General features: G+C 43.8%; 1 protein-coding gene across 1 annotated transcript in view; it reads left to right on the top strand.

Moving 5' to 3' along the window:
* Positions 1-14,108: 14,108 nt before the first annotated feature.
* Positions 14,109-20,780, top strand: part of FGF2 (fibroblast growth factor 2) — a 45,509-nt gene continuing 38,837 nt past the window's right edge. The window contains exon 1 of the mRNA XM_074993355.1: positions 14,109-14,420. Within this exon, the coding sequence (XP_074849456.1) occupies positions 14,243-14,420 (178 nt within the window). The 5' untranslated portion in view covers positions 14,109-14,242. The remainder of the gene's footprint in view (positions 14,421-20,780) is intronic.

The following is a 20,780-nucleotide window of genomic DNA, read 5'->3' as shown; positions in this document are numbered from 1 at the left end:
AGGAATATTATGCTGTGAGGATCCCTTTGATCCACTGGAACAAATTGTCGGATTCCTTCTGCAATATTTTCTGCTCATGTGGACTGGTACCAGGAGGAGTACTTTTATTCTCAGTGTTTTCTGACTAATGCCAAGTGCACTCTTCAGAAATAGAGGAGAAGCTCTGCATTAATTGAAGAAACAGAACAACTTTGCAGTGTTTGCTGACTTAAAGGGTTGTCCTGCACTAAGATTTACTCCTCTGTTACTCTCTCCTGCCATGCAGTTTTCATCATTCATCAATTTTGCACACAGAAAACAGATTTTTACTACTTGTGAATCTGGTATAACTTTTACCTCTTCTTGATTCCCAAAAGGAAGAATGTTTGGCTTTTTATTCTTGAATACAGATACTGAGGGGAAAATATTTGAGTGCCTTTCAGAAGTGGGCCTCATGGAGTAGCATGTGTGTCAGGCTTTGCAGGCAGATAACTAAATTTGAGAAGAGAGGAAAGTCCAAAAGTTGGAGGCTATGGTTACACTACAGCCATCTGTTGATAGAAATCACTGTTGGAAGAGATTTCTCAACAAAACCTGTTGACAGAGTGCAGCCACATACAAAAGCCAATAGGAAGAGTAATCTATTCTGTTGACAGAGCATCCGGACTGACCGGCCATTCAATCGACAAAACAGACACCTGGAAGCCCAGCACAAAGGGCTGCCCATTGTCCTAGACACCCTATCTGTCGAGAGAAGGTCTCCCTTCAGAGCATCCCCATGGCTATTTTGTTGACAGAACCTGTCAACAAAAGGTGCTATTCTTCATTAGGAAGAGGCAGAAGGTTGTCAGCAGAAGTGCCAACTTTTGCCAACATACTGTCGACAAAATGCATTTTGTGTGTGGATGCTCCACTAGTTTTATCAACAAAACCAGAGTTTTGCTGGCAAAATTCGCTAGTGTATTACTTTCTGAATATTATCTAGTTAGGCAGATGTTCTGACACAGATTTCTCAGGATACTTTCACTGAGTAAAGTACAGGGAAAGTACTTGGAGCTGTCAATATCGGTGCTGGAATTAGGAGTGAAGGAGGTCCTGCAGCATCCCCTGGCTTGCTCTCAGCACCTGCACTATAAAAACTGGTCTAGCACTCCTGGCTGTCAACAGACCAGATCCACGTTTTATATGTCTACACTTCTTGGCCTACCATCTTCCACCCCAGATTCTTCTTGTGCAGCTCTTTCATGAGTACTAGTTCCTAGAAATGGCCTCAAACAGCTAGCAGTTGGACCCTCTTTGAGTTTTGGGGGAAGGGAGAAGAAAAGGCTTCATGTACTCTCTTCCCTGAGCCCAACCACAACTATGTTGAAGCAGTCATTCTGTCTAGAAGAAATACAACTAAATTTAAAAAAATTTAGCAAGAAGGTGGGTGAAGTAATAGCTTGTATTAGACCAACTTCTGTTGGTGAGGGAAAAGCTTTCAAGCCACAGAACTCAGTATAGCTCTCAATATGACCTTCCCCACCGTGTTTTTTCTAATCCTGAGCTGACACAGCTGCAACAACACTGCATGTAAATATCTAATTAATTAATCTTGAACCAGAAACTCTAAAATACCTGAACTATAATTATATAGTCCCCACAGCAGTGTTCCCTGTAAGCTGAGTGGTTTGGCAGCCAGCCAGGCAAGGTTAAAATGTCACCCAGCTGGTTAGTGGAGTGCCCACACCTGTCAGAATGTGTTTCTAATGGTGCTGCACAGTTGCAAATGCTTTGGTGCACATAACAACACATGCAGGGTAAAAATGAGGGGGAACACTGCCTACAGGGTGTTTTCTACAGGGAAGATTTAGGGTTATTAGGGCATCCTGTGTGTTTCCACAACTTAACTCTGTTGGATTGTATTGTTTAATATTTAAACCTGAATTCCCTGAGTTTGTAATACTTGGTTTTGAAATAATCATTACATCCCTGTAACATGTTTTACCCTGAACTATTAATATGTACTTTCAACTTTAACTTCATTTTAACACAGATTGTGTGGAGAGAAAGGTTTGCCATGTCTCTCACTTTGACCTCTTCATTCTGCTGCCTTGGATGCTTCCAGCTTCTTAGAGGCCAAGCCTACTGCTAATTCTCATATAGCCATAACAAATTGCATTGCCGTTCAGCTGTTTTACTATGTTTTTCCAGCTTCAGCCTCTTAGTCAGTTTTGACATGTTTCCATCTTGGGCCTCCTCAGGTTGTAAATTATCAATTTTTTTTTCAGTCACAGTACACTGTCATGTTTCCAGTATCAGCCATTCACAAAGATAAACAAAAATATCTTCCATATGTGGTCACATTAGGATGATAAATGCATTCAGAAAACTGCTCTGGGCAAATCTAGTATGTATTCCACAAATAATTCTATACAAACTTGTTTCTTCTGATTAGTGACATTTCATGTACAGATTTATAGTTAGATTACACATCTGTGGTAGAATAAATATTACTTTTGATTTCTAAAAAGGGATAAAATACACTGAATTTAACAAAGAGAAATCCATCAATAAAAATGCAAGCAAAAAAAAATCTTTCTTGAATCATGCAGGGTGAAACAGGTTCTTCTTCCTGATTATTATTAGTACTCATTAATATTTTGATTTAAAATGTGCATTGGGAAAAAATCTGAGTACTTTGTAGATCACCAACATTGAAATCCACCACCTCATATGGACACTAAGTACTGATTTTTAAAGCATAACTCTTCAGCTGTAAAATTTCCACAAACTACAGAACAGGAACTATGTAGCTAAACTCTTGTGCAGTTGACTGGTTATTTGCCTCTCTCTCTCTCTCTCTCAAAAAAAAGTAAACTCTAGATAGTGGAGGATGAATTTCTCTGTTAAATCCCTGTTCTGTGAACCTATACTCATGGTCTTAGAGAACTGTGTGTAATCTTAAAAAGGTGTATAACCAATTTCTGAAAGAACACATTGCATGAGCCATATTGGAATGGATTGAGCAGTTTGGACAAAAGGCTTTTTTGGCTCCAAACATTCAATCCCTCTTTGACTGTTGCTTTAATGGCCTTAGAGAAAAGGGGGGGAAAAGTATAATTGTATACAGAGGAGAGGAATGAGTTGGATACACTTTATCTACGTCTAGACTGTCAAGAACTGTCAGCAAAAGTTACACAAACGCATTGCACAATTTGTCTATCTCCTGCCCACAGTTCTTTTGGGAGGAGCTTTCTTGACGTTTGGCCCATGCAGATGGGGTTAAATGTTGGGGAAAACGCTTCTGCTGAGACATCCTTTCTTCCTTGTAGAATGAGGAAGACGGGGATTTTGACAGAATGCTCCTGATGCGGCTGTTTAGGCATAGCCTTTGGTAGGCAGACCTTTTCTGGCGTGTAGTGTGTTGTGTACTTTTTTGTGAGATGCATTCAGTGCACAGGATTTTAAAGGTGAGAACATTTTAAAAGTTTTTATAAACTAAGTTGTACAAAACCTTTTTCTGGACCCTTGGTTTTTTTTTTTTTTTAATTCCTTTCCTTTTCTGTTGATGAACATAAGAGTACGTAACTCACCTCCCCACTCATTCCACAATCTCTTTCTCCTTAATACCCATTCTCAAGAAAAAAAATCGACCTTAAACAACATTGGGTTAAAAGGACAAACTTGCCTGGGTAGTCAATATTTACCAAATGATACTGTACTACATTTAATTAATACCTATATAATGGTATATACCTATTATGGCAGTCTTCAAATTCAGGCCAGCTTGATTTTGTGTAAGTAAGTGTCTTTGTCTGGCTAAATTTGAGGAGTGTGAATTTTTAATGTAGTCAGGGGGCCCCAGCTGAGAGGTGACTCCATATGGCTGGCTGACAAAATCACTGGTCATGCGCACTATGTCTTGTTTCAACGGAGAACCCTCCCTGATGGCTGTGATTTAAAGATTTGGCAGCTGCTTGTTCCTTCCAAGAAGCAGAGGGCCCAGTTGGCTTCTAATGTAACTCTACTGAAGTCAGTTAGCTCAGCAAAAATTTTGGCCCAGAGCCTGATTTTCTGTCCAAAATAATTGTTGTCTATGACAAGTAAGCTTTTGAGACTCCCGTGGGAGATCTGAGTCCTTGAAGTGAAGTGACAAGGACAAGTTAGCAAATACAGAAAAGTCAAAAGGGCCACAGCCCTAAATTTTCAGTTTCACTTGCTAATAATCCTGTTTTGGACAGGAATCAAAGACACAGATTGTTAGACCCCAGATAATATCCTACTAAAGGAAACCCCAGACTGCTGCAATAGTCTGGTGATTCAGGCAAAAAGGGCCTCCTAGCATTTCCAAGCAATTATTTTTTTTTCTGTTTAGCAGTCTGGACTGCCCAGTGGTACAGATTAGTATGAAGAGCATAAAAACTGAGGCGCTTACTGAGATGATGTGCACTTTGCTTCAGGAGCTTCTACAACTTGCTTTTGAGGAGTGGGAGATTTGGGTGGTTTTGGTAGGGTGGCTTCCTCTGAGTAGTTTAGCATGGTACAAATATGCAGCCTCAGACATGTACAGCTCAGGCAATGGCTATATTGTACTGGAATGAACCCACTGCATTTGTATGTAGCCCCTTAAAATCAGTTCCTCTGAAAGAGAGGTGGGGAAGAATCCCATAACATTAGGATTGTAACCATTGTCTATTGAAAAGACTGGGAAATTAGCCAAAATCCAGAGTAAAGTTTGAAATTTATTAATTAATGTGTGCTAAATATATTTCAGAAATCACTCGCTAAGCCCCCACCCCCAGAGTTCTATGCAAATACAGCTACAATAATATCTGCTTTTGTTTCCTCATGATAAAATATGCTTTGGCGATAATGATAGAGAAATTCCATGGAAACTGAAGTGGTATATACTAAACAGAGACAACTTGTTGGGACTATCTGTACTTCATTTAACCGTAAAAGCAAGCTATTTACCATACCAACTGTCATGATCTCTGTAAGATGCTTTGTATTATCTGTATATATGTATATGTGTGTGTGTGTGTGTGTGTGTGTATATATGTATATATATATATATATATATATATATACACATCAAGCACCAATGTTGTATGTTATGACCTACAAATATGGAAGCAGTGCCATAAGGGAGCAGACTTGTTTCCTTCTGTGGGGTAAATTAACAGAGCCATCTGGTTACAAACCAATAAGGTATAAAGAACTGTGGCAAGTTGCCATAATAAATGAAATATGTAATGGAATCAATCAGCTTTTGAATATATTTTTGAAGACAAAATGAGTTGACTGGGAGCCAGGAATTTGGGGAGCATTACTGTTTCAGGCAACTGCTCATTTTTTAATTTTTTTATGAAATGCTGTAAATGTTAATGTTTTGAAAATGCTTTTGAATTATAGGAAGAACAACACTCCCAACCTTGAAACCCACCCCTACTCTCTGCAAAAGTAACATGGTCAAAAAGCACCAGAATTTTAAACCCCCTCTCCTCCTACCAAATGAAGAGACGTAGAGCCTCCAGGAAAGCTACAGAGGACTTTGCTATTGCTAGGACATGAGTTCTCAAACTTCATTGCACTGTGACCCCCTTCTGGCAACAAAAAATACTGCACAACCTAAGCCTGAGCCCCTGGGTTTCAGACCTGCTGCCCAGCACTTAAGCCAAAGCCTGAGCCTCACTGCCCAGGGCTCAAGTCCTTGGACTTTTGCCTGGGGTGGTGGGGCTCAGGCTTCATCTTTAACCCTGGACCCTAGTGACCCCATTAAAACAGATTTGTGAACTAATTTGGGGGTCCTGATCCACAGTGTGAGAACTGCTGCTCTAGGGTTTTGTTTGGTTGCTTGGATATCAGAGTGATTGGTGGTAAAATAAAAACCCCACAGAGCCCTCCAAGAAGAAACTGGAAAATTATTTGAGTGCATGGAGAGTGAGAAATTGGATCTGGAGAGACGATTGTGGGAAGCCTGCTAAGAGGTGGTGGTTGTGAGCTATGGAAGAAATGAAAGTGCCTAGTCAGCCTTCTCTTTTCACTCTACTCTATCAATGCAGCTATTAGTAACTTGGATGGGGTTGGGTGGCGGTGGGGTGATAAGAATATGTAAAACTGAAAGGAAGCACAAGAACGGTGGCCAAAGTATTGGTAGGATGAGAAAAAGGGGAGGATGTTAAAACTAGCAGAGATCTATCCATGTGAATGATGACAGCTCACTGGCCTTGACCAGTAGATGGATTAGAAAAGCTCTCACAAAATGAAATATGCACCTGTCTTTAAAATAAATAAATAAATAAATTTGGGAGTTTGAAGACAATGACAAATTCCTTAAACAGGAATTTATATTCCCTTCCTTCCTCCCCCACCCCCAAGAAGAGGGAAATGGTACAATAGTTGGTACTGTCTTTATTGTGGAATGTTACCGTATTTGAAAGACAAGGAAGATGATGCAGTCAATCTCTATTGGACAACCTCTGTCGGAGGAAGAGACAAGCTTTTGAACTTTTCATATAGCTCTTCTTCAGATTGTAGGAAAGTAAGCAGAGTATCTGAGCTAAATACACGTTGGGACAGATTAAGCATAAAGGACCATTTGTTGGAGACCATTTAAAATGAAGTGAGCAATTAAGGTTTAGCGGACTGTAGGTTATTACCAATTTATAATGAGCCATAAAAGCAGTGTCTCTGTTTAGTCCATGATTCTTTAGTGCTTAGCAGTTAGGAATTTAAATTCCTAACTGTAATGTAATTCCTAACTGCAATGTTATCTGATTAAAATATGACCATCTGGATCCCTGTTGCAACCACTGTTGTATATTTGCAACAAATTTTGTGTGAAGCATGGATGAAAAGCTTATGATCTGTTGGTTATGTTTAAGCCATTTGTATGAATGTATCATTTTTATATTTGAAGTTGAGTATTGGCGCTATCTGATTTCAAATGTTTGCTTCTGGCAGAGCTAACATGATGTGAAGGGACTAGTCAAGTTGAATAGAAGTATTTGACTGACAGTGGGTCTTGGCAGATGCCAGTCCACATCTGAGCTTTCCTGGGAATGTTCTGACTAGCATGGGGGAAGGGAGAGGGTGGCTTGCACATGCAAAGAACTGAGTCTTGCATGAGTGGGTGGCTTTCCCATGTAATACCAAACACCATCTTGTTGCTGTACTTTTCAGCAGCAAGACCAATGGAAGTCCCTCCACACGGCAAAAGGTTTAAAAGGCCCTGGAAATCCCTCCATTTTGTCTTCAGTCTTGCTTTTTACCTCTGGAGGATCTCTGCTATAAACTGAAGTTGTAAACAAAGGACTGAATGACCCATCCAAGATGTTGATGTACTCCAGAGACTTGATTTAAGCCAGAAGTTCATTTTCATCTGTGCTACATGCCTGAGCCAAGAAATTTGCAATTGCTGTATGTATTTCATTGCTTAAACAATTCTAACTAGCCTTTTAAATTTTAGATGATAAAGGATTGGCAAAAGTGTGATGGGGGGCAGCAGCAGCAGTAGGGGTGGTAAAATGTGAATTATAAATTGACCTGGGGATGGGGCTGGTCCTTTGAAATCAGAAGAAACTTTCATTTAATTATATTGGTTTTCATAATCACTCATCCATATAAGGTGTGCTACTGGTGGAGATGAAGGGGAACAGAAGTTTGAGGGATTTGTTTGTATGATGTTTTAGCCACTGCAGTCTTTGTGACTGGTTTGGTTATCTTTATAGTGGAGGACTCCCAATCTTGGGCTGTAAGAATTCCTATCTCTAAGTAATTTGCCCTGAACTGTTACTCTCAATAGTGTTCCACTAGAGCACTCCTTTTTTACACCAACTTTGTCTTTTGAAGGTGGTGGTCTGCAGGTTTCTTTTAACAACAAGGACGGAGGTCAGATATGGAAGGATTGTGTTGTGGAAAGTGCTTGCCCATGACTGTGGTGTGTTTGGCATTCTATTGTTTTTCTGACAGTTCATTTACAAGTGTTGCAATTGTCTGGTTTCACCAGCATAGTAGTTTCTGTGCCATCTGATGCACTGGGTAAGAGAGACGTGTTGTGACAGGCATGCATCAGGGCCCAGAAACCCTGAAAGATGATCAGTGCCTGCCACCAACACGCAACAGTAGAAGTATGTCTGCATGTTTGCAGAACACCTCTGGGGAAACCACAACACCAAGAATCACCAGATAGATGCTAAAGGACACCCCCACATCACAATCTATAATGACTTCCCCTTAACTTGAACTGAAGTGTCTGCACTCTTCTGAAGTTCAGAAGACTGAACTTATGCCTTATCATAGAACCTGATAATGTCTGGCTTTGTAGTGATAAGCATGAGTAGAAATAAATGACTTAGAGCAATTTTATTTAATGTATTTTCAGTTTTGTGGATTTAAAAATGCACAAATTTACAAATTTCAGAAATATAAAATTATATCTGAATACAGAGACCCTACTGTTCCATCAGTTTTTTAGGTTGGTGATCTATTTTAAAAGCTGTTAGAATGATGCAGCCCTTAAATTCCATATTGACAGAGCCCGCAAATTGTGGAGATCTGCTTTATATCTGCATCTGTAGATTTGGATTCATATTTTGCAGATGCAGATACTGATTTTATATCTGCACTAGTCTCTCCATATTGTAATACTGGGACCTTATTCACTCAGACACACCATTTGAGCCCCAACCTGGATTATTCCATTTTCTTCCCAAAATCCGCAAACCTGGGAACTCCGGACGCCCTATCATTTCGGGTATTGGCACCCTTACCACCGGACTATCCAGTTATGTGGACTCCTTCCTCAAACCCTATGCCACCAACACTCCCAGGTATCTCTGAGATACCACTGACTTCCTGAGGAAATTGCAAAACATCGGAAAAGTTCCTGACAACACCATCCTTGCCACCATAGATGTAGAGGCTCTGTACACTAATGTTCCACACAAAGATGGATTACAAGCACTCCGGAATACCATCCCTGATGTCACCACAGCCAATCTGGTGTCTGACCTCTGTACCTTTGTTCTCACCCACAATTATTTCCAGTTTTGGGGACAACTTATACCTCCAGATAAGTGGAACTGCTATGGGCACTCGCATGGCCCCACAATATGCTAATATATTTATGGCTGACCTGGAACAACGATTCCTCAGCTCTCATCCTCTATTACCTCTCCTCTACTTAAGATACATTGGTGACATCTTTATGATTTGGACCCATGGTATAGAGACTCTAGAAGAATTCCATAGAGACTTTAACAATCTGCACCCCACCACCAACTTATGCCTCGATTGCTCCATGCGAGAGATACATTTCCTGGACTCTACAGTACAAATCAAGGATGGCCTGATCAGTACGACACTCTACCGGAAACCCACCGATCACTATACTTAATGTACACGCTTCTAGGTTCCATCCTTCACATATAATTAGATCCATTGTTTATAGTCAAGCCCTTAGATACAATCGCATTTGCTCTGATCCTACTGACAGAGATCAAAAACTAAAAGATCTTTACCAAATATTCATAAACCTGAATTACCCACCAGGAGAAATAAAAAAAACAAATCAACAGGGCCAGACAAATACCCAGAGACCAGCTACTCCAAGACAGGCCCGAAAAAGCCAAGAACAGAACACCACTGTCATTACCTACAGCCCCCAACTCAAACCACTGCAACGCATTATTAAAGACCTACAACCTATCCTTAATCAGGATGCCACACTCCAGAAGGCCCTAGGTGACAGGCCTGTTCTCTCCTACAGACAACCTCCAAACCTTAAGAGGATTCTCACCCACAACCACAGTCTGTACCTCAGGAACACCAGTCCTGGAACTTTTCCTTGAAACAAAGCCTGCTGCCACCTTTGTTCACATATCTATTCTGGAGATACCATCACTGGACCTAACCAGGTTATTCACAGAACCATGGGCACATTCTCATGTTCGTCAGCTAACATCATATATGCCATCATGTGCCAACAATGCCCAGATGCTTTGTATATTGGACAGACTTCAAACTCCCTTAGACAAAGAGTTAATGGGCACAAAACAGACATAAAAACACTCCTGATCCACAAACCTGTCACACTGCATTTTAATGGAGTGGGCCGTTCTATTAATGACTTAAAAGTTTGCGTCTTACTGAAAAGGAATTTTCACAACAGTCTTGAAAGAGGGGCTGCTGAACTCTCTTTTATATTCAAATTTGACACATTAACATGTGATTTGAACCAGGATGCGAATTTTCTGGGTCATTATAGGGGTTCTTTTGCATACTTTGCTTAATCTAATTCTTGACTCCCTCTTCCCCCCCTTCTGCCCCTCTACTCTCTGATTTGCTCACCTTGATAATTTTTTCTTCTGATTTGTCAACCTTGATTTACTATTTTTGGTTCTCTGTGACTTAAATATTGAGTCTGTTCTGGTATGGCTGTGGTCTGAAGAAGTGGGTCTGTCCCACTAATAATATTGAAAGCTAATAATAATAATAATAATAATACTTGAATATAATTATGAAAGCTCACCTAATAAATTATTGTGTTAGTCTTTAAAGTGCTACTTGACGACTTTTTCCTTAGTTGTTTTTTTGTTTTGTTTTTTTTTTTTTGCTTTGTAGATTACGTCAGCAAGCTTTTTCACAATTGAATGACCCAATTTAATGGGAAAAAATATTAATACAAATTAAATGAACACGCTGTTTGAACAGACTTCCATACTAAAACCTCTTGGCACCATGATGTGTGTGACAGTTGCTAAACATTCCAAAGATTGTCTCCATCTTACTTATATTTTTTCACAGCCTATCAGAAAGCATGTCAAATGGGTTATGCAGTAGTGAGTGTATTCTTTTGCTCTCATTCAGAATCCAAAAGCCTGCAATATATTATAATGCTCTGTAACTCAATAGGCACCAAGTATATCTTTCTGGCTTTTCAGACTTGGGCAAATTACTCAATAGATGATAAAAGTAAGGCACAAAAATATTAATTGGGTTTAACTGCATTTAACAATCTCACAAGTGCTTTTACAAACACATTCAGTTTAAAGCATAAAGCACTTTGTTCAAAAGTCATCTCCATCCCTCTCAAGACAGGGCTATTTTCAATGGACTGCATGTCTACGGTAGTCTATGTCCACCTACAGGGGGGTAGTGGGTGTTGACTTCTTGGTTCATTGCTTCTGTTTGCATCTGACCATATAATCAGTGGGTAAGAGAAGCTGTCTAGCTTGTTTCTCTTTAGTTGTGAATGCTAACTTAAACTTTTTGTAAGACTGTCTACTTCATCTTTTATATTGTTTTGAATGTGTGAAAGCGGTCAGGCCAGATGGCTACAAGAAAGTAAGACAGTAGGTATATTGGCCCCGGGTTAAACAAATTTCTACTTTGTGGTAACCAAACAGTGTCTACACCAAGCTAATTAAGACATCTGGAATCAAGAACCTGGTAAGCCAGTTGAGACAGTTAAGCTCCAGATGTCCCACTCAGACCTTTCAAGCACCAGCTGGAACTGGTTAAAGGCATCCCCTTTAGTCAGTTCAGTAATGTGCCAGGTGTGATGGGAGGATGACTTGCTGCAGGAGAGCAGAAATGGTAGTCCTGTCCAGTACTGGGAGGGAATGCAGTAGACACAGAAGTGTGGGGCAGGGAGAGTCCTGCCCTAGGGAACAGCCCCAAAAGCTTGAGGAAGGGTAAACCTCTCGTGGGGGAGTCGATTAGAAAATCTAGTCCACTGGATTCATATTGGCTACGTCTACACGTGCACGCTATATCGAAATCTATTTCGATAAATAACGTCTACACATCCTCCAGGGCTGGCAACGTCGATGTTCAACTTCAACGTTGGGCAGCACCACATCGAAATAGGCGCTGCGAGGGAACGTGTACGTGCCAAAGTAGCACACATCAAAATAAGGGTGCCAGGAACAGCTGCAGACAGGGTCACAGGGTGGACTCAACAGCAAGCCGCTCCCTTAAAGGGCCCCTCCCAGACACAGTTGCACTAAACAACACAAGATCCACAGAGCCGACAACTGGTTGCAGACCCTGTGCATGCAGCATGGATCCCCAGCTGCAGCAGCAGCAGCAGCCAGAAGCCCTGGGCTAAGGGCTGCTGCACACGGTGACCATAGGGCCCCGCAGGGGCTGGAGAGAGAGTGTCTCTCAACCCCTCAGCTGATGGCCGCCATGGCGGACCCCGCTATTTTGATATTGCGGGACGCGGATCGTCTACACATGCCCTACTTCGACGTTCAACTTTGAAGTAGGGCACTATTCCCATCCCCTCATGGGGTTAGCGACTTCGACGTCTCGACGCCTAACGTCGATTTCAACTTCGAAATAGTGCCCAACACATGTAGCCGTGACGGGTGCTATTTCGAAGTTGGCGCCGCTACTTCGAAGTAGTGTGCACGTGTAGACACGGCCATTGAGAGAGGCCCCTAAAGACTAATTTCCCTTCTCCTTTCCCCTGTTATGCCACTAGTAAGAGTGGCAAAATCAGATTCTGGCTTTCCCCGAACTAAAGGGGAAGAGATCCAGAGCTGTAATGAACTACTCAGGCAAACAATTTAGACTGGGAGCATGGGCAGCCAGTGCACTGCCTGGTCCCTGACCCTCTGGTGCACGGGTGGCCTGGTGCCCTGGCCTTCCCAAGCAGGGGGAGGGCAGGCTCGCCCGTAGGTCCCTCCCCCACCCTTGGAGCAGGGAGAGGGTGGGCAGGCCAGGGCTAAAGCCCAGGCAGCCCTGGGACGCGGGGAGCTCTGCTGAAGGGGGGTACTTGTCGGTGGAGCCAGCCAGGCAGCTGGAGAAGGCATTGTCTTTCCCTGCCCTCTATACCCATTCAGTGGGGCTGGCAGCCATTGCACACCGTGGGGCAAGGTGCGTGTGTGTGGGGGGCGCTGGCTTAGAGGGAAGGTGCAGGGCCAAATACCTCTCCCCAGGCCCAGCGTGGCACCTCATGCTCCCCCCGCAGCGCTCAGAACTGCGAGACGCGCGGACACCCAGCACCGGCTGCGAATTTAAGGGAGCCGGGGCTCTGCTTATCGCTGCCGTCGGAGCGGCGGCCGCTGGAAGCCCTGGGGCAAGGTGGGAAGGGGGCCTCGCTCCGTGCCCCAGAAAGGGGCGGGACCTCGGGGTGCTGCTGGCCCTTCCAAAGGGCCCAGCGCTCGGCCCCTGTCGCTGCTAAAGCAGCAGTGGCCACTGCCGCAGCTCCGGGTCTGGGCCCAAGGCAACTGCGCCCTCTGTAGTGTCCCATTGGCCGCCCTCCTCCCCGCTCAGCCGGCCTGTACCCCCGCCCGTGACGAGGGGGTTGCCATTTCTTCGCTGGGGAAGGGGAAGACGCCGCCTGCTGCTCCCCAGACGGGCGGGACCCGCTGTGGGCGCCGGGGAGCGGCCTCACACCTGCTATCACCCAGCGCCCCGTTAGACCGAAGGGCGCTGCGCCCTCAGGCCGCCCCCCAGGAGATACGCCAAAGAAGAGCCGGTCGCACGCGCTCTTCTTCCTCCCAAGTCACTAGCGGGCCGGGCTGGCTCCCGCCCGCTCAGTGCGGCGCCGCTCCCCCGGCGGGCTGGAGACATGGCCGCGATGCTGCTGGTTCCCGGCCGGCAGAGAGAGCGGGGAAGGGCGCTTGGCCAGCGCACCAGGGCGGGCAGTGCCAGGCAGGAGGCTGGGGCGGAGGGGAGGGGACGACCGCTCCGCCGGCTCTGCCCGTGTCTCCAACAGGAGCGCCCCCTCCCTCGGCTCACCGGAGGGCCGGCACGGGCCCAGGGAGGTCCCCGCTCAGGGCAGGGGGAGGAGCAGCCGCGGGAGGCCGATGCGAACAAACAAGTCGCAGCTAGCGCCGCTTTTCCCCAGCCCGCGCCCCTCCGCGCAGCAGCGGGCAGAGCGCCCCACAGGCAGCCGGGCGGCGCTCGCTGCCCGCCCCATCGCCGGGAGGCTGCGCCGGTCGCTGGCTGCTCGCGCCGGGCAGGGTGACGGGCTCCCGGAGCATTGCGCAGCTCCAGCAGCCTCGCGTGGCAGCCGGGCCCCGCTTCCCGCGCGGAGGCGGTAAGGGGCCGGGAGCCGGGCAGTGCGCTGCCCCGCCGCAGAGCAGGGGCCGTGGGCCCCCCGCCAGGGGCGAGGCTGGGCGGCCGCGGCAGAGGGCGCAGTCGGCAGGAGGTGAGGCTGGGCGGCCGCGGCAGGGCGGGAAGCCAGCAGGGGCTGGTGGGCGGCCGCGGCCGGGGGGCCGGGCCCCAGGGGGGCTCCCCGGCCCGGGACCCCGCGGCGGGGCGGATGGCTGCCGGGAGCATCACCACCCTGCCCGCGCTGCCCGACGACGGGGAGAGCGGCACCTTCCCGCCGGGCCACTTCAAGGACCCCAAGCGGCTGTACTGCAAAAACGGGGGCTTCTTCCTGCGGATCAACCCGGACGGCAGAGTGGACGGGGTCCGGGAGAAGAGTGACCCGCACAGTAAGTACCAGCCGCCTCCCCCTGCCCGCTCCCGGCCCCCTCCCACCTGTCCAGGGCAGCTCCCTGAGTCTCCTCCGTAAGCCTCAGAGCCCAACCCTCTCGCTGCGGCTAACCCGGCCTTCCTTGGAAGCACCCATGGTCGTGGGGGGCAGGACTACACCCCAGATCTCCGATCTGTGCTTATTACCTTCAGGCCAACTTCACCCCGCTCCCCAGATCCCGACCCGAGGACACTCCTGCGTTGGTCACAGACCTGCCCTGTGACCGGGATAAATCAATTCGTCTCTGGGCTTCGCCACCGTAGAGCAATCTTCTGTGTATGAACGGGCCCGGGAACATTTGAGTTAGGTGACAGTCATGATCATGATTTCGCAGTCAGTGCAGATTAGCTTAATCCAGGAATGAGAGGCTTTGCGGCTGACTGCGTGCCTCATCTCGAGTGCACCAGCTGCAAACAAGCCAGCATTTTGTGTAACTTGAGAGCTTCCAATTCCATTGATGCACAGTAAAAGGTTTTTGCGGACACAAGTTTTCTGCTTCTTTCTCGTCTCCAAAATGGATCGATTGACACTTGCCTAGTTGATTGAGTGTTAAATTTAAGGCTGGTAACATGAGATGCTTATCAGTACAGATAGTAAATACCATCAGTCTGCTTTATTAATGGAAGGAAAAAGAGCAGGAGACATGCTTATGAAAGTTTTCATTTCCGTGAATAAACTTGGATCAAGGGATAATAGAAACAAGTGTAAAATACTTTGAGTATTACAAAACACAAACTAAATCCCAGACAGTATTCTGGTGGAAGAGGTAACATCTCTCCCAGTGCTGTCCATCTTGGGGCAGGAATAGGGTTCAGGGATGAAAATGCAAATTCACTTCCTCTTGTTTTGAAGGGGGTCACAGTACATAGAATGGTCTGATTGTCTGCAGTCAGTCGACTGGGACAAGAGGCTTCCTGCAGTTCAACGTGACACTGTACTTTATTATCAGCTTAGCTGGTTGCTTATTTAGAGAGGAAAAGCCATACAATTTCTCAAAGTATTTAGTAGTCTAGATTATGTGCCAATCTAAATGACAATATAGTAATTTGTCTGACAACTGAAGGGCTGCTTGTGAATTAGTCCCTTCAAAATAGTTATCCATAGCCCAATTACTATGCCGTCATAGCCTTCTGCTCTATGTAGCAGCTTTGTCATGCTTCCTGCTTAGTGTACTTCTAGATTTGTACTAGGCACATTATGAATCTTGATGAGACAAGGAATTTCTATTAGACAACTGGCACCAGCTATCAACAAAATCTTATTTAACAGGCTCTTCAGACAGAGAGATGGCTGTGACATGATATTGACTAGGGTTATGGACCTAGTTTTTTTTATCCCCTGGTGGCCTAATCCTGAAATGAAAGTGGCAGAAGAGGGAGGCAGAAGAGGAGAAAGGCAGGAACTAAGTGAGGAGAAAAATACAGAAAGAGAAGACCTAAAAAGAGGAAAGAGGAGAGTAGGACAAAGACTGGGAGGATGACCCTTACATTTGTGTCCGAGATGTTGTCCACTGAGAGTGTATAGACCTCAAAGATTTATACTTCAAGTATTCATATTAGTTTGGCTTGATAACCTACCACCTGTCCATGGCAGGTCCTAGGGTCCCCTTTAAGGTGTTCTTATTTGGTTTCTATGTTCTGGAAGACATTTTGCCAATACTTTATTTTAAAATCTTAGAGAAATGCTTCAGGAGCCTGACAACTGACCTGGGCATATTGGGAGTGGGTTGGGGAAAGCTTATGTCTTACGGCGTGGTGTGCTTTGTACAGTAACTTTTTCACTGACAGACTAGCACCGTTATCCCTTTAGCTTCACAAAAAACAACCAGTCCCGTAGCACGTTAAAGACTAACTTATTTATGCTTTAGTGGGTAAAGGTGGGTCTTATCCATGAAAGCTCATTACCTAATACATGAACGTGTTAGTCTTTAAGGTGCTACAGAACTGCCTGTTGTTTTCACTTAAATTTCTAGGATGGCCCTGAATAAAGGAAAACATAGTACAAATTTGCGTGGGGTAATGTAAGATAAATTCCATTTCATGATATTCATATCATAATACTTGGCACATGGAATGCATACAATAAGGTATGACATTTACCTATAGGTAAGTTTAGCCTTTCCCCCTGCCCCAGACATGTCAATCGCCTGCAAATCTGAACACTGTGTCCTGAAAATCAGGGTATTTGTTTGTGTATCTAAGTATGGACTTGAAGCTGCCTAATGTGTTTTAAAAAAAAAACCAAACTGAAGTAACTAAAAAGTCCCATTTAAATACTTAGGATACTAGAAGAATTTGCTTTTTTCTAATGTTTCCATTTCCATAAGGAAATATAAGCTTACATTGTAATAGTAAACCTAATGACTTTCAAGCTTTCTGCCTTTTAAAAAAAATAATGTACATATCCTGGTCTAGACTTCTGTGTTTTGGGAACCAGTGGAAATATGGGGAAATAGATGCATTCGAACAGGAAAAGTCTAATTTATTAAGCTATTTTGTCATCCTGTGGAGCAGCATGGAGAACATTTTGAAATTTTAATACACAGAGGATAAAGTTTGGACTCAGGGCTGAAGTACGTGTTTACAAGGCAAGTGCTCTCTTTTCTCCAACCACTTTATTTGCATCTGATTGTGCTCCTATTACTCTGCTACCATTTTCTTTTCATCTCCCTTTTTCTTTCCCTCCCTGTTTCCACCTATTGCCTTGCCTTTTCACGTACTCTTTCCTTTTTAGTTCACCAGTATTTCTCCTCCTCCTCCTCCTGGCATGACTCCAGCCAGTGCCTTCTTCATAGTCTCAGCACTCTCATTGATGCTTCTACTTTCTTTCTCAACCTCCTCTGATAGACTGTGGCCCCAGTTAGTAGGCTAATTTCCCATTCCAGACCATCCACTGGGAGGGGATTACAGGTATGATTCCTGTGCAGCCTTTCCCTTTCCCCTTCTCACTCCTGCATTTCTGCTATTGGCAATAACTTGAGTAGCCCAAGAAAAGGTAGATTTTGGTACGCCTGGAAGATCATACTGAAACAAGCAATTAACAAAGGCCCAGTTATGAGGTATGTCTAAACTTACCTGGCATTTGACGTGCCGTGATTAAGCTTTCAGAGTTCGCTTTTGCTGTGTGTGTGTGTAGGGCCATCGCGTGGAGTAAGGGATGTTGTCATGAGTCCGAAGAGCCCTGATCTGTACTAGGGCTGAAAGTAGATTCTGACACAATTCTAGCTATGCTAATAGCGTTGCTAGAATTGCCCATTGGATCAACTTTGTTCCCTAGTGTAGACCAGGCCTTGGACAAGAAGGAACATTTTCACTGAAAATGTGAAAGAAAAGTACACTAAATTAAGTGATGCATTTTTACCTTATGAAACTTGATTTTCCGATTCTTAAACATCCGTCTCTATGAAAAATGCAGTGAGGGGAAATTTGATGGAATTATTTCAGTAGGGAAATTGACCTAGAATGTTCAAGGCTGATTCCAGGAAAAATAGGGAAGATTTTTTTAGCAACTGTTCTTTCCAAGATTTGTTTGTCAAAGATTGTAGAAGATGAACACTCATTCACATCTGCTTTCAAAGGAAGTTCTGATTTTTAGAGGGTGTGAAGACCTGTTTCTGGTTAGAGTTGTGTCCAAAATACAATAGTGTAATAGTGTTGTATTTAGTTGTCTATGACTTGTTCCCTGATATGCCGTTACTACTAAGAAGCATGTGTCCAAATTATGTATCTGTTTCCTGTGGGAGTCCTGATTGGTTTCTTTGCATTTGTCCTGGGTTTAGGTGGAGTCTTATTCTACTTTAATGGAAATAAGAAAGAGCAAATAAAAAATCCTGTATGCTAAATGACTGTGCTATTTTACATGTATCCTGGTGCATATCACCACATCTTATATACATTGTAAAATTTCTTCACTGAAGAAGAGGCAGTATCTTTTCTGACACAACTTGGAGTGTCTTGTATTTTTTTTAAGGTATGTAGCAATCCAGACGAAAGTCAAGTAACACTTGTGGAGTTTAAATTTTAAAAGAAGTTCTTTGAATGACTGGGTGAGTTCTTCTGGTTGAACAAGGCAGAACAAAGTATACAGTCAGTTTAGAAAGGCTGTGTTTAGATTGTTGAGAACTGTCAGCAAAAGATACGCAAATTGTGCACTGCATTTGCGTCTCTCTCTTGCCAACAGCTGTGTTGGGAGAGGCTTTCCCAACACTTGGCCAGAGTGCATGGGGCCAAAAGTTGGGACATTTATTAATCCTTGCAGCTCTCAAGGAGCTCTGTGTTCAAGATTGATCCCAGAACACACCGTTTCTCGCATGCCTGAACTGGCGCCCTGGAAGATCAGACTTAAGCATTCAGTCTTCTGTGGCTAGTGTAGACCTAGCCTAATAAGAGTGAGCCAGACTTTCAAGAGTTCAGTAGCCAGCATCTTTCATTTGGGCACTTATGTTAATTGTTAGATTTTTTGGCACTTTTTTTGTGCCAGAACTTGCCGGCACCTTGGCAGCTCCATCTGTGTGGTTGCCATAAAGATTCAGTCATGTGTCTAACTTTTCACAATAGTTACTTCCTCAGAATTACTCACTCTAAAGACCTACCCATTAATCTACTGTTAAAGTACCCACTGGTCTATGGCATAGTTTATTTTAACCCCAGTTATTAATCCTAGCCATTCCAATAGTACATGTTTGACTTACAGTCAGCCTAAAAATTCTTCCCTGTTCTAGGATGCCATTTGCGCTGAAGAAAAATAGGCGAGCCTTAAAAGATAAGAAAGCCTTAAAGGAAAGAAAATATCTTAGTTTAACAAATATTTTCATAATTACCTTGCATTATTGTGAGGTGTAATTTATAGCTAAGGACCAAGTCATTTATAGTGACTAGTATGGCAGTGGAGTAGATTCCACCTGGTGAATTCTCCTTTACTGGAATCCAGCTGTCTGGCACAAGACTTCTTGAAACAGAGAGAGTGAGAACATGTCATGGGATGTGCTTGGCTGTTCTTCCAGCAGAGCTGTGGTATGCCCCCATCTGCTGCTGCATACTTGCCTGCCAATTAGGTGTGGCGTAAAGTAGGGGGCTGCTTTCTGGATGTCACTGAGAGGTCAGTGAGTTACCCTGCTATTTCCTTGGATGCTGTAGGGATACTGCTTCTGGAGTAAGATAAGCAAAAAGCCTCCCAACGCTTTGTCTTTTTCTCCGGCTCCTTAGTGTGTTATTTAGCCCTAAAAGTTTGAAAACTGCTTTTGAAGATCAAAATTTGTATACAGGTAGTCACTTCTTTTGTTATACAGAGTAAATACTCCACCTTTGCTTGAACTATTAATCTTGGCTGCTGTTTATTGAAAGTACCTTGGGAATTCATAGAGGGGTCATTTAAATAAGCCTTTGGCCCAAAGCTCCAAATGTTTACCCCCTGCCAAAGCTAATATTATGACCAAAGTAAGGATGGATTTAAAATTTATGGCCAAAATTCTGAAGCTTTGCTAGTGTCAAAACAGTGCAAAATCAGAATTTAAATGTGCCACCGAAAAGTATTGCATTGTCTGACTTGTCACCTTTTTTGTAATAGGAATGTTTGTTCCTGTACTTTTCCCTAAGAAAAAATAGGAAAGGTTGCTAACATGTTTTTGACCAAATGCTCACAATTCATGCAAACCCTGGTGGCACACCGTTGTGCCTCAGCACACTGGTTGAGGAAAACTGGAATAGACTACGAGAATTGTTGCATCAATGGCTACTGAAAGCTGTCAAGTGTCATTGTGCATTTTCGAGCAAGTGCAGCATAGAGGTTAAAACCTCTGTAATCTGGCACTCTCTCAGCGGGGGAAAACAGGGGATCTAATCCAAAATAAGGTCTATTGTATGTAGAGGGACTATTTTGAAATAAATGTTGCTTATTCTGGGGCTTCCCTGTAGTGTGGACGCATTATTCTGGAATATTTTATTTTGGATTAACAACTCTGGAATAAACTAGTCTGGAATAACTGTAGTGTAACATACCCTTGTATTCTTCTATTTCTGAGTTTATGATAAGATTTTTTTTTTGAAATGTAGAGAGCTGCATCAGTTTTTTCTAGGAGAAGCTATTATGCATCTTGAAGAATCAGGCTCAAATTCTTTACAATATTTCAGTTTGTTAAATTTAACTGAATATCATAATGTTTGAAGTAATGAGATAATGGCCTCTTTGTACTTATTTAAATTCTGCACTGTCAACTTGAAAATGAAAGTGACTCTTATTTCAAATTAGCTCTGGAAATTAAGGGGAGGAGGATCTAATATGGATCAATTCTGAAATTACCTAACTTGTTATAAGTAACGCT

This window comes from Carettochelys insculpta, chromosome 4, assembly GCF_033958435.1.
Source record: "Carettochelys insculpta isolate YL-2023 chromosome 4, ASM3395843v1, whole genome shotgun sequence".
In the NCBI taxonomy this organism is placed as follows: Eukaryota; Metazoa; Chordata; order Testudines; family Carettochelyidae; genus Carettochelys; species Carettochelys insculpta.
The sequence above is the reverse complement of the archived record's forward strand: the minus strand, read 5'-3'. Positions and strand labels throughout refer to the sequence as shown.